The sequence below is a fragment of the Crinia signifera genome, chromosome 3, assembly GCF_055691185.1.
Source record: "Crinia signifera chromosome 3, ASM5569118v1, whole genome shotgun sequence".
NCBI classification, from domain to species: domain Eukaryota; kingdom Metazoa; phylum Chordata; class Amphibia; order Anura; family Myobatrachidae; genus Crinia; species Crinia signifera.
The window spans coordinates 150,822,152-150,839,879 of NC_139219.1; the positions used below are offsets into that span (position 1 = coordinate 150,822,152).

General features: G+C 44.1%; 1 protein-coding gene across 1 annotated transcript in view; it reads right to left on the minus strand.

Moving 5' to 3' along the window:
- The window catches only part of LAMA2 (laminin subunit alpha 2), a 727,667-nt gene that overhangs the window by 290,499 nt on the left and 419,440 nt on the right, over positions 1 to 17,728 (minus strand). The window contains exon 22 of the mRNA XM_083176751.1: positions 16,366 to 16,502. Coding sequence (XP_083032877.1) covers positions 16,366 to 16,502 — 137 coding nt within the window. The remainder of the gene's footprint in view (positions 1 to 16,365; positions 16,503 to 17,728) is intronic.

The following is a 17,728-nucleotide window of genomic DNA, read 5'->3' on the forward strand; positions in this document are numbered from 1 at the left end:
ACAGTTGGAAGTTGATTGGCTGATGCGTTATCTCTTTCCAATTTATCTCCACTTTATCTCAAGTTTATCTCTTCGCAAAGCTTAATACATCTGCCCCAATGTCATACATTGGAACTAACAAGGGATGTAGCGATTCCTCTTCTTCGGATTCTGGGTACCCCCCCTCTGCAACATTGTAACCTACTAATACTTTTGCCTCGGGCACAATGTGGCAGGGACCACTTTCCACCTCCCCCTCTTGCCCAAGGAACAGGGGCCAAACAGCAGGCCAATATAGGGGCTCTGGCCCTGGCACTTCCACCACCCCGTCATGTCCTTCCTCCCCCAAACCCAAACTAGGGGCATGGCACATTTCAGTCCAGCATTTGGTCTCAATGTCCAGGGCTGAGAAGGGACCCTCCATCACAAACAATTCCGCTGGTGGCTGCAGGACAGGCTGTGTCAGCTCTGTCCCCTTAAAAGCCAGATGCTCACCTGCAGCTACTTCTGCGCACACCTCCTTCTCCGCGATAGCCTCCTTCCCCAGCTGAGTATGCTGGGCAGCCCGAAACACGACGTCATCTGTGACTGGTGGGCTGGTGGCCTGGATGTTGTCGGATACTCCTCTAACCACGGCGATCTCTTCTTGGACGCAGTCCTCATAGATCCCCTGGCAGCAGGATAATAGCTCTGCATCTCCCACCTCAGCAAAAGGGAAGCAGTAGTGCAGCTCCTCCCTAGGATGGGGGAGAAGCAATTGCAAACGGTGCCTTTCATCACGCCCCCTGCGACACTGATCTTGCCATGCTGGGGTATCCAGGAGCCCCCGATCAATCGCCTCTTCCTCTGCCACCACGAAGCACTCCTCCAGACACTGCAATTGTTCCCACACACTCAACTGGGCACCGAAATGGAGGATCCAGGCTCGATAATCAGCAAATGCATTTGTAGGATCTCCCTGATCGTGAAGGATCTGCTGAAGGATTTCCCCGCGAGTGCAGGATTGGATGGGTATACCTCGCAGCTGACCTTCTGCTATCAGCTCCTCCATACTCATTTCTTCAAGGGCAGTTAGGGGCCCCCCTGACAACGACCCTTCTCTTGCGGTAACAATTAATTCTGTGGCAGACCCCTCGGTTGTCTGCCCAGATTGCAGTAGCCCCCTTCTAGACCTTTCCTCTGGTTCTATCTGGGGCATCAATTTATTCTGGACTTGTCCTTCAGCCTCAGAATATTGTCCTCTTTGTAGCATCTGGGTAACTGTAGCAATCACTTCCTCTGTAAATTCTACAAACTCTGGCTCTCCTAGCAGATTCCAAGAAGTGGCCTCACCTTTACAGTGCAGGAATGCATCCCCCAGGTAACACACTTTATCCTGTATGCTGGATACTCTCCACCCGCTGACCATCTGCTGAGCGTCTTCCCAGTACTTCCAGATATACTGCATTTTCCTGACAATAAATAACAGATCCGGCTTCCCAGCCTGCCGATACACTGAAGAACCTCCATCCCTGAGCTCCTCTGCTACAGGGGTCTTGAGGCATCGATTTTCTTTCCTTGGAAACATTTTCCCTTTCACAGGACTGACACCTGCTCACTTGCTGAACATCACCTTATTGCATTTTCCGTTTCCTTACATATGGTCTGATCCTCTGTTCTCTGTGCTTTCTGTGCTCGATGGTTGGTGTCTGAATGATCCCACTGTCGCTGCCGCCAAATGTGAGGGTACGAGTTCCTCAATCACTCAGACACCGAGCAGATGAAACCAGAAGAATGGTTTATTTTCCACAGCACGCACAAATAGACAATAAACAGTGGCAAAGGTAAATTGCAGAGTAGAAAGATATTCAGGTAGCAGGCCCAAACAGACAGTCCTTGTATAGTCACAGTCCCAGATCAGTTCCACAGGGCAAACTATCACTTAATCCCCACAGCAGTGATAGCATATAAGTCCACACGATACCTAGACAGAGCATAACCTCTTAGTCCAGGACAGTCCATCAAATTCTCTCCCTCCTGGCTTGTGTGCCAGTCATTTTAAAAACTTCCAATTTCCCACGCTTCTCCATACCATCAGTGGGCTTGCACTCAATCCCTATTGGTGGATTCAAGTCAGGTTTATCCCCCCTCCCAGGTACTGCTGCTGCCCATCTGCTTCTGCCCCCTGCTGGGGTCGGTTCCAGAAAGTCTGGAAGTGGTCAAGATATGCATAGCAAGATACAATACAACACAAGATTACGTTATGGGCTGATCACCCCCTGTGGTGCCGGGTTCCACTAAGTCTGGTATTGACACAAAGGAGCTGAAGGTAGAGACACAATCATAGTCTGATTACATTATGTCCTGATTACCCCCTGTGAACATTTCCTGTTGGTAGCAGGGGAATTGAATCACCCCCTGTGAAGATTGTCCCTCAGCTAACACCCTCCTGTGATAGCAGGAACAAAAGTATGGTAATGGGACATAACCTTTTGGTGAATTATTTCCTGGGTATTTCCTGGCAGACCATATTAGGGCAAGAGCGATCTGATCTGGAACTACACACACATATAGGGAGTATATAGACATATATGGAGAACAAGAGGGTACCGACGGACTAAAATAGTACATTAATTACTACACCTAATAAAATATAGTAATTACAGATTTACAGTGAGTATGATAACCTCACATAACCTATGCTCTGTAATATGTTTCTATCACATTCTTTAAAGTATTGAACACATGGGGGCAAACTATCAGCATTTCCATCGCTTTCCAGCATTGCACCAACAAACTTCACAGATTTTTCTTTGCACCCCATGGAGGTGCGCAGGTATGTACAGTGGCCCTAATTCTGGTTCACTCACAAAAGCTAATTCTCTCTCAAATGGACAAAACCATGTGCAGTGCAGGGGGGGGGGGGCAGATGTAACATGTGCAGAGAGAGTTACATTTAGGTGAGTTATTTTGTTTCTTTGCAGGGTAAATACTGGCTGCTTTATTTTTACACTGCAATATAGATATCAGTTTGAAGTACAAACCCAAACCAAATCTAACTCTCTGCATATATTACATCTGCTTCACCTGCAGTGCACATGTTTTTGTCCATTAAAGAGAGAATTTGCTTTTGCGAGTGAACCAGAATCAGGCCCATAGTGTAACACAAGCAACTCTGTACATTCACATAGTTTAACACAAGCACCTCTGTATTGCAAAATGTGTAACACAAGGACCGCTGTACATACACAGACTGTAACAAGAAGTGCTTGTGTTACAGTGTGTGTGGCAGAGGTGTATATGTTAAACTATGTGTATTAAAGAGGCACTTGTAGACAGGGCTTAAAGTGGTCATGCAGAGATGGGGGAACTCATTTCTCTATGCCACCTAATTACCCCCTCCCCCCATTAGGCAGGGCCAGTGATAGGGTTTTTGGCCTCCCCCTGCAATCTAAAATGCTTTTCTGTGAGAATTATTGTGCAGGGCCAATGTGGAGGTTAAAATGTTCCACCTCACCGAGGCCCTTATTCTGGTTGGTGCGGTCAGAGCCGCACACGGGGCTCCGACCGCACAAACCAATCCCCGCCCACCCTACGGATCGCCACGGCCGTCCGTACACGGACGGCTGGCGATCCGCATCAAAATGGTGGAGGCTACGCCTCCACCATGGTGGGAGCTGCCCCCTGCATTCGATGGTCGTCGACCATCGAAGGCAGGTCCGCACGCCGCGGCAGCTCCCGCAAGCTAAGACCACACGGACAATCGTCCGTGTGGTAGCTTGTATGGGGGCTGAAAGCTGACATCCGGCGACGTCAGCTTTCCGCCCCCATGAGTGGCGTCATGCCCTCATTTCCATGCATACGCCCCGCGTTTGCATGGGAACGCCCATGAAACGCGGGGCGTACACATAGGGAAATGAGGGCATGATGCCTCTCACGCCCCTATCCGCCCCCTTTGCGGCGGACGAAATCCGTCTGCGGCGAAGGGGGCTGCACATGCGCAGATTCACCTCTGCGCATGTGCAGTGTTAAAACATCGGCGGTACGGCCGCACGCGGGCCGTACCGTTCCGATTAGAATAAGGGCCCATAAGAGGTGGTGAACCTCAGTTCCACCCCATTCCCCCTCATTTTAACCCCTTCTTGTAGGTATAGAAGTGCTTTTGTTACAGTGTGTGTATTACAGAGGCACTTGTGTTACTTATGCAAAAACATCATTAGAATAACTTTTGTAGTTCTAACTAATTTCTCCCATATGTGTTACTGTATTTACCTATCCAATTGCAATTTGTAATGGTCTGAATACTGCATTGCCAACTAAACATACTTTGGGCGGGATGTTTTAACATCAGCAGCCCCCCTCCGCCGGGCTTTGCATTGTTAATGATCGCATATGCTCTAACAAATGTGATCATTAACGCAAGGGACAGGTCTTGCGATAAGAGCTGTCCCTTGCAATGCGGCCACGGCGCTGGACTTCCGGGTCTGAGACCCAGGAGTCCGTCTGCACATGCACAGAGCAATGGAGTCATCCGCAGGACATGCTGGGAGGGAACCGTGATGGATCCCTTACACAGCGCTGCGATAAGAAGCCCATAGGCTTCTGCAGGGAATCGCCAGCTTTTGCAGGCAATTCCTTCCGCAGCGCTGTCACTGCAGAGGGGGGTTAGAGAATATAGAAATGCGGTAAAAACCCGATAACAGGGTTTTTACCGCATTTCTGGGTTAGATCATCCCACCGCCTAACTCTTATTATCACTCAGATTTTTTTAATACTGTATTATTAAAAAATTATTATTATAAACATATTTTATTTTTTCTCAGCTCTACCGCCAAAAACCATGACCACTTTATTTAATGTCCTGCCTTATGTAACAAGACTTATCTCAAGTGCACAATGATGGGGATGACTAGTAGCAGGCCAAGCACTGAAGTATTCCTACACCTGTACACATGGGCCAATTTAATACATTTACTTCTATTCCCACAGATACACATACAATACACATGATGTCTGTCAGATCCTCTGTGGCATAGAAAAATCCACTGTTTTATGCCTGCGAAGCCTCTACCTGACAAGTTGACAACAAACCTCCACTGGTTTCTATAGCAATAATATCATATTCTCTTATATCATATACTCTTTTCCTAATTGACTAAGACTTGATAGTGTTGGAGGTGAATAGGATCATAGTATCATAAGCAATGTGTGACAACAGTAGCTGGTAGCAGTTCTAATCAGCAGGTCACATGTTCTGTTGGTGTTCTGCTGCCAGACCTGTTTTCTGGTATGAGCATAGCTTCCAGCTTGGCACACAGATAAAAAGAAGCTTTAACAATAAAAAGCGGCCTTTCTGCAAATGAGTGTTCATAGATTCTCTGCTGTAATCATTTAAGCATTTTAAATGCCGAAAGGAGAAATTCAAGGTCAGAGCAATAATTTGTTTGATGTGGGTGCTACTAGTTATATAGCAATTTACATTACAAGCACTCTGTTCAGAATGGTGACAAAGATAAAATGATGAATGTAGAGAATGTATAATGTAAAGGCTGTGGCATTGAATAAGTATTGGAAAAGATATAATGTATAGTAGAATATATGTAACATCAAAGCATCAGAAGTAAAAGCTGTATTGTTTATATTGTAGAACTTCACTGCTAACTGGATCATCTCTAAGGCAACAAAGAGCTATTTGAAATAGTGTTCCACAGTTATATAAAGTGCATAACAGTTATGGACAATAATTTACATACCAGAGGCCTTATCTTGCACTTCAGTAAATATGTCATTATTGTTCCATTGCACGTTTATTTTGTTAGGTTTACTTTTTATAGTTATTTAATAACATTTTTTTTTAAGTTTATCTGACTGAAGGTCAAACATTCATAAATCCACAAAAATATAAGTAAGCGACCAATGGATTACAGGTAAATTGAGATATAAAGAAGTTAAAACTTTATGTACACAAACAAGAATCTAGAAAACAGTTGTTGTTTTTTTTTTCTTTATCTATAATGAATAGGATTGGGAGTGGGGAGGAGGAACAACCAGAAATTGCCACGAATGAACGATCTAGCATTTAAATATTAAACAATATTGCTAATGATATCATTCAGTGACATCACTGGGACCTCCACTGAACATGTAGTCCCTGACGATATTGCCAGATTTGACTGCATGTTTAGATGACAGGAAGGATCGTTATCGAGCCTCTGGTGTCCACATCGTTAACGATAAAGTGGGAAATCGCTAACGATATGCATTATAATATTGTTAACAATGTCATCATCATCATGCATATTGTTTGCTATAATCAATGTGTACTCAACTTCGGACAATTACCTCAGGAGCATAGGCGAATCTAGGGGGTGGTCCGGGGGTGCACAGGACCACCCATTAGCCCATTTTGTAGCTGAGGGATGGGGCTTTCCAACGAGCCCAGTCCCGTGTCTCTAGCCCCCTGGAAACCAGAGATACGGCCAGGCAAAGCTGGAACGTTTTCCCTATAGGATAACATGGGACCTGCTAATTCCGACCCCCACCCAGTTCAACGGCTGCCAGTTCCCCCTTCGGGTTCACTGAAGCTCGAGGTTGATCTCAGTCTAACCCAAATCGCTGGGCCTTTAATCTGATACCAGGCTGGATCCATATGGGTTAATTGGTTCCAGGGATATTGAGGTTAAACCGTTTTTTTTTTTTTTTTCTTAATTGTAATTTTATGACTGTTTATGTTGTTTGGGGGCAGATTTCTCTGGAACCAAACAGCCCAGTTTCACAGGACCAAAATCATTCGAAGCCAACTCAAAAGTTCTTCAATATGATATTACTCATGTAAATGGGTCAGTTGGTTCCGAAGATGGAAGATGGTTGGTTAAAGGGGGGTAGGGAGAGGGGAGTGGTTGTCTCTCCCCCTCACACCAGAAAATGCAGGGACTAGGCTGGTGTATAAGGGGTCAGCCTGGGAATGTCACTGCATGATCCTGGGACCATATTCCCGGGTAAATCCCTGCATTTTCTGTTGTGAAAGTGAATTATTTTAAACAGCCATGACCTGCAGTGCTCTGAATACAGCCGGGCAGCCCCCTGCTCTCTGCCCAGCTGTCAATGACTGTCACCCCTGCAGCTTCCGCTCCAATTCTTCTCCCTGCTTTCACCTCAGCCCGCCCCCCCCCCCCCCTAATCATGTGGTGCCGGCGCCCGGCGTGCTCCCCCGACGTCACGCACAACAACAGCGCGCACAATATTTAAAATGTCCACTCGGCTAGAGGGGACACCAGGAGGGGAGTGGGTGCGTGCTCTACACTGCACTCTGCTCCTCTCCCCATAGAAGCAGCTGCACCGCTCTCCATCTCTCCCTGCAGCAGCAGCGAAGGCTCATATAAAAATTTACAGTAAGTGCCACTTTTGGGGGCATTGCTTAAGGGACGCTATAAGTGGCGGTATGTGGGGGCATTACGCATAATGTGTCGCTTAATGTGTAAGGGGCATTACGGTGTGCAGCATCATGTGTAATCGGCATTATGTGTGCAGCATCATGTGTAAGGGACATTATGTGTGCAGCATCATGTGTAATAGGTACTATGGTGCGCGGCATCATGTGTAATGGGTACTATGGTGTGCAGCATCATGTGTAATGGGTACTATGGTGTGCGGCATCATGTGTAATGGGTACTATGGTGTGCGGCATCATGTGTAATGGGTACTATGGTGCCATCAAGCAAGAACCCCCTAGCAATGAACACGTAGGTAAGCAGCACTTATGTGGCAAATATGTAATGGGCATTACGGTTTGTTATATAGTATGTAATGGGCATTATGGTGTGTGGCCTTATGTGTAATTGGCATTACGGTGTGTGGCTTTATGTGTAATGGGTATTACGGAGTTTGCTAAAATGTGTAATGGCATTACTCTGTATGGTCTAAAGTGTAATACCACACCCCTTTTTGTGATGCCACGCCTCCTTCCCATGAGGCCACACCCCTTTTTGCCGCGCGGCTACGCCGCGCAAAGGTCCCTTTACTATAGTGTCTAGATCTGGGACCACCCATTACCATAATTCTAGATTCGCCTATGCTCAGGAGATGCTGAAATTGAACAGATCTTGGAAATTGCTTTTGCTGAGCTGCCATATATGCCATGTCACTGACATACCGTACACCTTTGAGATTCTCAGCAAAAGAGGGATACATCCGAGATTTACATTCTACTGCTAGTTAAATTCAGAAATAAAGTGGCATATAAGGTAGATCTGGTTGGACTAGGTATAACACATAATAAAGTGCTTGGACAGGAGTAATTGTGCTTGCGTGTGGCTCCATGCAAAGCATTGTGGGCAGGATGTGTATTATATTACAAAAAATGTAAATACTATTATTAAAAATATTTAGAATATATATATATTGATAATGATGATGATAACGACTAAGAATTTAAACATTGCTTTTAATATGGGCATTTACATTTTTGTTAAACGAGAACTGAGATGTGAGTGACAGTTACAAGGGTGCTAGGTATTAAACAGTTGTAAGAGTATGTAACACAGTTCAGTAGTGAACTTTAAAGTAAACCACTTTATCTTTGTAAAAACATGCTTATAATTTCAGCTTAAGGGACTGCCACACTTGTGGCTGAGATGATTGTTTTTTTTAAGCCTCCACAAAAAATAAGCAATGCTCCAAAGAGCATTATATTGTATAAACATGACATGCACACATAATACGTTAACAAACCAATCACTTCAGGTTGAAATTGTTTTTTTTTTGACCCTCACAAAACAAGCAGTATCCATCAACAGCGTCTCCTGCATGCTCCTGTATTTTTTATAACAATTCTGCCCCACCAAATGAATTGTGTGAGCAAAACATGGGACATGTTGGAATTTGCTCAAATGTCATGTTTGCACAATATTGGTGGCATTGTCAGATATCACAAATCCCCAGGAGAATCCAAAAAGGGTTAGCCATTGTGCAATGATGTACCACACAAAGGTTCTCAGCTGTGTGCCTCTTACTGAAACCAGTGGTACACCAGCGTAGCCTGTCTAGGAATGAGTTGGTGTTTGTGAGATGCTGCAGTTGCTGCTGTTGGAGCTCCTGAAGGCAATACATTCCCCCAGTGTGCTTTTACTGTCATGTAGTCCTTAGTTTGCACTGTTTCACTTGTCCACATGTCCATGGTTAAGTGGACAGTGGGTACACCGGCATTTCTGATGAGGGTTTAGTATAATTTCCAGACGGTCAAAATACTGACAAGCATTTACAGATGGTCAAAATACTGACATGCTCAAAATGCTGAAATGGTCAATTCACCAACCTGGCCACCGTATAAGTGTATTGCGTCCCCTTAACATGGCTTGCTGTGCTCGCCATGCATTTGCCACTATTATAATCTACCTCTATTCCCACTTGGATTGTGAAGTAAGTACAGGTCAGTTTGAAAGAAAAAACTATGAAAACCTCATGTTGAATATATGACATGTCAATATTTTAAATGTCGCCATGTCAGTATTTTGACTGTTTGCCAATGGGTATAGGTATTTTAACCATGGGTATTTTGACTGTCGGTAAATTGACTGTATTGCTCTGAGGACACTAATGACACTTTAATGTCCTTGTACAGTCTGGGAATAGGTTGTCTTGTGAAGTGGAATCTAGATGGGATTTAGTACCGGAGACACAGTTTGTCCATCAACTGTCTAAATCCCACTGCACTAATGGCGGATACTGAATGCATGTCTTAAACCAGCATAGTTGTTATGGCCTCATTAATCTGCTTTGCAACTGGGTGACTGCTGTAATACTTCATATTCTTTGCAAAGGACTGCTGAATAGTCAATTTTTTGCTTAAGTACTACAAGCGGTCTTTCTGCTCCCCTTCTGGGATGAAGATCAACTCCCAGCAGTTACAGCAGGCATAGAACTCAATGATCCTCTGGGGCAATCCAAGATGGGAGAGGAGTCAGTCATTCCTATGACATTGCCTACAGGACTATGTCCAATCCTAGTTGGGGAGGCAATTGATGATAAGTGTAGTGGTGGTGTGGATTGCAGGCGCTTGGATACAACAGAGAAAATGGAGCTGGGTGTCGTTGGACTGGTTACAATCTTAGCCAAAGTTTCTGAATTTGACAAGAACATTTAATTATATGCTGCAAGTGACGTATAAGGTACAATGTTCCCAGGAGGTTAACATCCTTATGTCTACTTATTATGGCTTTATAGAGGCTACATACTGTATGGCTTGACAGTTGTCCAGATTTGGACTGAAATTATTTTACACAGAATAGGTGGATTTTTTGGTCTTTTGCCCAGGCATAACAATTGGCTTTTTCATCCCATAGGTCACAACTGTCTCCACTGGTGCCTTATTTAAACAAACCACATCCTCATCACCAGAATCCTTTTCTACAATGACATCCACAATCTCAAAGCTAGCATGTTGATTGGCACTGCTCCTCCCAACACTTGCAGAGGGTGTGCAAATGGTGAAAGGAGCCTCCTCTTCTGGTACAGTATTAGAAAGGTCAGACCTACTGTATACATAGCCACCGTGGACACACTTCTACTCTTCTTGGGGATTGATGACATTTCTGAACTCTTTTTCAGGGAGGAGGGCTTATATTTTTTTCAGAGAGGAGGGCTTATATCTTCAGTATGAGATGCAGAACCATCAGTCATAAACATAGGCCAAGGTCTTGGCCTTTTCTTGCCCCTTTGTGTCATGAATGGCATATTGCCAATTTATGTTTCTCGACAGCTAACATTACTCTTTTTTACTTATTACTGTAAAATTTATCTTATTTGATTTTACATGCCCTCTATGCTATTGGACTGAGCAGATGATGTTGACAGACTTGCATCGTCAATGTCAGGAATAGTGACAGCAGCTTCAGCATTAGTAGTAGGAAGTGGTTTCCAATCTTTCAATTGTTTGTCCTCTATTTCTATCAACACAAAGCACCCCTGGACTGTTACGGTAGACAGGGCAACACCACTGGACTGATACAGCAAATGTAGCAGCACCTCTGGACTGATAAAGCAGACAGGTTAGCACCCCTGGACTTATACGGCAGACAGCAGCAGCCCTGGAATAATATGGCAGACAGGGAAAAACCCCTGGACTGATATAATACACACTGCAATACCCCTGGACTAATATGGCACACAGGGCAGCACCCCTAGATTGATACAAGCAGCACACCAATACTGATATGGCATACAGGGTAGCACCTATGGACTGATATGGCTCACAGGGCATCACCCTTGGACTGATACTGCAGACAGGGCAGCAGTCCCTGATTGATATGGCACACATGGCAGCACCCCTGGACTGATATGGCACACAGGACAGCATCCCCGGATTGATATGGCAAACAGGGCAGCACTCCTGGACTGATAAAGCAGACTTAGCAGCACCCTTGGAATAATACAGCACACAGGGCAGTACCACTGGACTGATACAGCACACAGGGTAGCACCCCTGGACTGATACAGAAGACTTAGCAGCACCCTTGGACTGATATGGCACACAGGGCAACACCCCTGGACTAATGCAATAGACTTAGTACCCCTGGACTGATGCGGAAGACAGGGTAGCACTGCTGGACAGATTGGGCCTACAGGGCATCACTCCTGCACTGATACTGCAGACAGGGTAGCAGTCATGGACTGATGCGGCACACAAGACAGCACCCCTGCACTGATATGGGAAACAGGGTAGCACCCCTTGACTGATACAGAAAACTGGGCATCACCCCAGAACTGATAAGGCACACAGGGCAGCCCCACTGGATTGATATGGCAGACAGGTTAGCACCCCTGGACTGATACAGAAGACTTAGTAGCAGCCTGGAATAATATGGCAGACAGAGCAACATCCCTGGACTGATATAATACACACTGCAATACCCCTGGACTGATATGGCTCACAGGGCATCATCCTTAGACTGATACTGCAGACAGGGCAGCAGCCCCTGACTAATATGGCACACATGGCAGCACCCCTGGACTGATATGGCACACAGGACAGCATCCCTGGATTGATATGGCAAACAAGGCAGCACCCTTGGACTGATAAAGCAGGCTTAGCAGCACCCCTAGACTAATACAGCACACAGGGTAGCACCACTGGTCTGATACAGAAGACATAGCAGCACCCTTGGACTGATTCAGAACATAGGGCAACACCCCTGGACTAATGCAATAGACTTAGCACCCCTGGACTGATATGGCTCACAGTGCAGCACCCCTTGGACTTATACAGCAGACAGGACAGCAGCCCTGGACTGATACAGCAGACAGGGCAGCACCCTTGGACTGATAGGGCACACAGGGCAGGACCCTGGACCTATACAGGAGACAGGGAAGCACCGCTATACTGATACGGCATAAAGGGCAGCATCCCTGGACTGACATGGTAGGCAGGACAGCACCCCGGGACTGAAAAGGCACACAGGGCTGCACCCCTGGACTGATAAGGCACACAGGGCAGCACCCCTGGACTGATAAGGCACACAGGGCAGCACCCCTGGACTGATAAGGCACACAGGGCAGCACCCCTGGACTGATACGACTTAGCTGCACCCTAGACTGATATGACACACATAGCAGGGCGCTTAGACTGATATGGCACACAGGGCACCCTGGACTGATATAACAGACATGGCACCTCTTGACTGATACAGCAGACATGGCACCTCTTGACTGATACAGCAGACATGGCACCTCTTGACTGATACAGCAGACATGGCACCTCTTGACTGATACAGCAGACAGGGCGCCATTGGACTTATTCAGTAGACAGGAAAACACTGGATTTATTGAGCAGACAGGGCACCCCTTAACATATACAGCATACATGACAACGATGGACTAATACAGCAGACAGGCCACCACTGCATTGATACAAAAGACAGGGCACCCATGGAATGATACAGCAGATAGGGCCCTCACCCCAAGCCATCACCATAACCAAAGTTCTGAAGATAGACACACGTCCATACAGTACACTCTCCAATGCTGGAGTGAAGATGGTGTTGATCAGCAGGGAATTATATAGAATCCAAAACCCATGAGAATTCAACAGTGTGATGATGACATTTTGCCTCGATTTGGGATTATAGTCTGGAGGGAAAACCTGAGCCGGACTTGAATCCTGGGTTTGATTGGGAAGATTGAGTGGGTCCGGTTCATCCATAACTTGTACCAATTATTTTTAATATCTTTGTTGGCGATGGTTTTGGATGGAATGTATGCCTTTTTTCCAGATGATACAAAGATGTGCAACATTGTAGAGACGCCAGTAGATATAAAACAAATGATTGAGGAACTAGGTAGATTAGAGGAATGAGCAAGAGCATATCAACTGCAGTTGAATGTAAAAATGCAAAAATATGAACTTGGTTATCAAAAACCCAAAGGCTAAATATGGTATCAATGGTACTATAATGGAAACTAGAGAGGACTCACTATTTTATATGACTTGAAGGCAGGTAAGCAATGTAACAAAGCAAATGAGGAATGCAAGCCAGATGCTTGGATGCATACGGAAAGGAATCCGTAGTAGGAAAAAAAGATGTAATGCCACTGAAACTGTAACTGGTACGACTGGTGATTGGTAATCTAGACCAGTGGTTCTCGACCTCGGTCCTCAAGGACCCCCAACAGTGCACATTTCCAGGTCACCTCACAGATACCCAGGTGCACTATTTACTCACTGGCACATTTTAAAAGATCACAGGTGGAGCAAATTATTTCACCTGTGATTTTGTGAGGAGACCAGCACAACGTGCATTGTTGGGGATCCCTGATGACCGAGGTTGAGAACCACTGATCTAGATTACTGTGGGCCTGATTTGGACTTGTACTGTATGTTAATGGAACATGTGTAGGATCAATGCTGGCTTTGTGCAAAAGGGCACCTGCACCTTCACCCACAGTGCCCTTTAGCTTTGTTGACTGGTTGAGTGCATTCGGGGGTGGAAAAAGGGTGGCAAGTGGGCCTGTTCCACAAAACAGAGGGCTAAGTCAGAGCCCCTCTCAACCAACCTTCCAGCTCCCCATGGGGATGTTTCTGGCGGACAGCGGATGGTGGGGATGCATAAGCACATCCCACTCAGCTGGGTGGCAGGGAGCAGGAACAGGGTGCTTCCCTGCCCATCTCAGCTTCAGGGAGACGGACAGGGAGAAGGCAGAGCGGGGTGATGGGCAGGGAGCGGGGAGATGCGCATGACCCCTTCCTGGCGCACAGTGGCGGATGGCGATGGCATTACCATCACCAGGAGACGCTCCATCTGTATATACACACCATATAAAAAAGTAACACATAGATCAGATAACGCCACAGATATTTCCAACATCCATGCACTGACTACCACCATATTATTATTATTATTATTATTATTATTATTATTATTATTATTATTATTATTATTATTATTATTATTATTATTATTATTGTTGTTGTTTATTTATATGGCACCACAAGGGTTCAGCAGCATCTGGAGATAGATTTGCAAAAAAACAAGAAAATAAAGAATAACAGTACAAGGCAAATTTGGACAAGTACATGGTAAATTAAGACATTTGGGTCAGGGGACAGGAAATTGATGCAATTAGCAGAGTAGCAGAGATATATTCTAAGAAAAGTACATAAGGAGAGAGGGTCCTGATTGTGAGAGCTTACATTCTAAAGAGGAGGGGCAGACACACTTGGGTGACACAGAAGGGATTGATGTGACATGGTCAAAAAGATGACACAAGCAATAGGTTGACATGTAAATGTCGACTTGAAAAAAGTCAGACTTGAGTTTCTCACTTAAAAAGAAGGTGTTTTTTTCATACTTTACCATCCAAATGGACATAGAGTTAGATTATATTAGCATGCCAAGCATAGCGAGGCACCGTGCCCAAACAATGGCATTGAAGCGAGCCATGCAAGGGGAGGCAGTACACTTATACATTGTCCATATCAGCCTATGTCGACATAGACACCCCCCAAAAAATCTGAAAACTTATGTCGAACTTTTTCATATTGACCGTTTTCATGTTGATATATTGACTGACGGCTTTTTTACTGTCGAAAGTACAACATATACTGGTTGCTGGCTACTGCTACTTGTGTATATAGTAAACTGGGAGTGTGGCACGAGGCTGTGATCGCAAACAAGTTCCATTGTAGTAACTATAACTGTATTTCCCCCATGCATCTGTCTGGTGGGAAATGCAGAGGGGAGATGAGGGGCATTTTTGAAGGATAGAAAGCAAGAGCACTTCCACTGGTCCTACAATTTTGTGGCAACTGGAGTACAGATGTATGGGCTACTAATAGTTAAAGTCACATTAAACACCTAGAATGTTTGCCCTTGATCCAGAAAGAATTAGGTTTTGAAGAGATGTAAATCCATTTTACAGTATAAGAATAAACATGTGACTTTGGTGTTTCTTGCTACCTGATGCCTTAACACTTCTTGTACTGTGATTGCCCTGATTGCAGCGTGGCATTATTTTACAAAGTATGTGCAAATAGGAATTCATACTTGAATAACTGCAAATGTCAAATCTTTATATATTCCCAATTGGCTAAGTCAATTTACCCATGTCTATTGGCAAACAAGTCTTTTCTCAAATAAAGCAATTTCACAGTTTTTAATTTAGTCTCTTATTATGTATTGATCCATCTACCCAGGTACGATTACACTTTGTTTAGTACATTAAAATGTCAGTGTACTTAAGTGTCACAAAACCAAATACAAGCTGCAGATGAGAAGTTAGGGGTCAAGCCATTTATTAGTAGTAGTCACCAATAGAAATAGTCTAATTTTACAAGTGTTCTCCCATACGATAGTGTAGTATAATTGAGCACCAGATGGGTGGTAAACTAGTTTTAGAAACCTAGAGATGTGATCATTGATACTTGGATGCCTTAAGTTCCATTAACTGTGATTGGCCTGACTTCCCAGTGGATATTGATCATATCATTTAAAATATATTCTGTTAATCTCAAATAGCTGACATCAAAATTCCAAATACTCAATACATAATTATTGTTGATTTGCAATTATTTTTATACTCTTATACAGCATTCTATTAGAAAGAAGTATGTTAGTTTACAAAAACAAATTAACATGTAAAGAATGACACTATTTTGTTGCATAATCTTTTTCACTATAATCACTGAATGTTAATTAAGATGGAATAGTTAAGTTTATATTATAAAATACATTATAAAGGGACTCGAGTTTGTGTAAAAATGATATTAATACTTGAAAAGAAGAAGCTTTCACAACAAAGGAACAGGAAGGGAACTAATCCATAGATCCATTAACAATCACACCTTGAGTTTTTTGAGTCTATAATACTGTTGGTTGACCGTTATTTACACTGCTGACAAAATATTGATTGGCTGACCTTGCATCCAGTGATAATGCTGTATCCCCAGTGATTTGGTGTACATTTATCACATTGGTCTCCAATGGTGTTGGGAGGACAAACACACTGGCCAGTTTCTTCATCACAATTATTCCCAACATGAGGGCAATCACAAGCTGTATGGAAGATCAAATGCACATATTAAAGAGCAGCCGGGTTCAAACATACTAGACAACCTAGTGTTTGCTATAAAATAAATTCACCATAAGAGAATTTCGGCTGAGTTCACCAAAGCATTATACAATTTGCTCATTTAGAACAATTCAATCATTTTTCATTATAATATTAAGTAAACATTTAAGGGTTTGATGCAGAGCTGGTAATATATTGGGTGTAAATTACTCAAACATGTAGGGGAAATAGTATATTTCTGCACATACAGTACTTTATGCAGAGCCACACACCTCAGGATTTGCACTTTTTGGCATGGACTGTGTATGCACCTAGGGTCTGATTAAGAGATATATTGTACATAAACCAAAGGGTTTAGCAACATCTCTGATGGTTGTGGGTATGTGCAGAATGAGTCCTACAAGATCACACAAGTGCTGCCCCAAGCTGCAGCATGATTCTAATATTGTGATTGTTTGGGGGTGGAAGAGACCCTTACTATCTGCAATTACCAAAATAAGGGCATGTCAGCTCCAATTTCCCGTCAGATGTCTCCTGCAGCATTAGCATGTTTTTGGCACAGAAGCTGATTCTACAGACCCAGCTGCTGTGTAAAACTGACCATCTCTGATATAGTGTAGGCCCCTTGTCCCATTGCAGATGCAAAAAAAGATACCTAACAGACTTACAGTATATCCACCTACAATACTTGCTTAATTATTAAAGGAGGAGACTGGAGAACAACGATGTGCAACCTTATGATTTTCTGCAAAGAGTTTTCATTGACCAACTAAAGCTTGAGAAGCTGAGGACATCTACCGAACATGACAAAGCACTCAAGAGAAGAAGGGCTTTCTGTATCTAATAGCTCCAGCTTGATAGGATGGGACACAATGGTTGATGTCTTACTTCGATCACAGCACTTTGCATTTAATCTTTTGAAGTAGACGGAATCAATGTAAAAAGTTGCATAGTGCAGCTTTGGTTGTGCAAAGTGGTGAGGCAAATAAATCTATAGCAGCATTACTGGCAGAGGGGAAAACCAATTAAAATAGAGTTATAAATGTCAAGCTAAGATAAAATAAATGTAAGAATTAAGACTTTTGTGACATCAAGAATTTTAACAGGCATGGGACCTTATTTAGGTCCATTTGCAGTGGCCCGTTTCTTCGCACAGGGCCGAGGTTTTCTCAATGCGCATGCGGCCACGGCAAACAGATTGTTTGCTGGG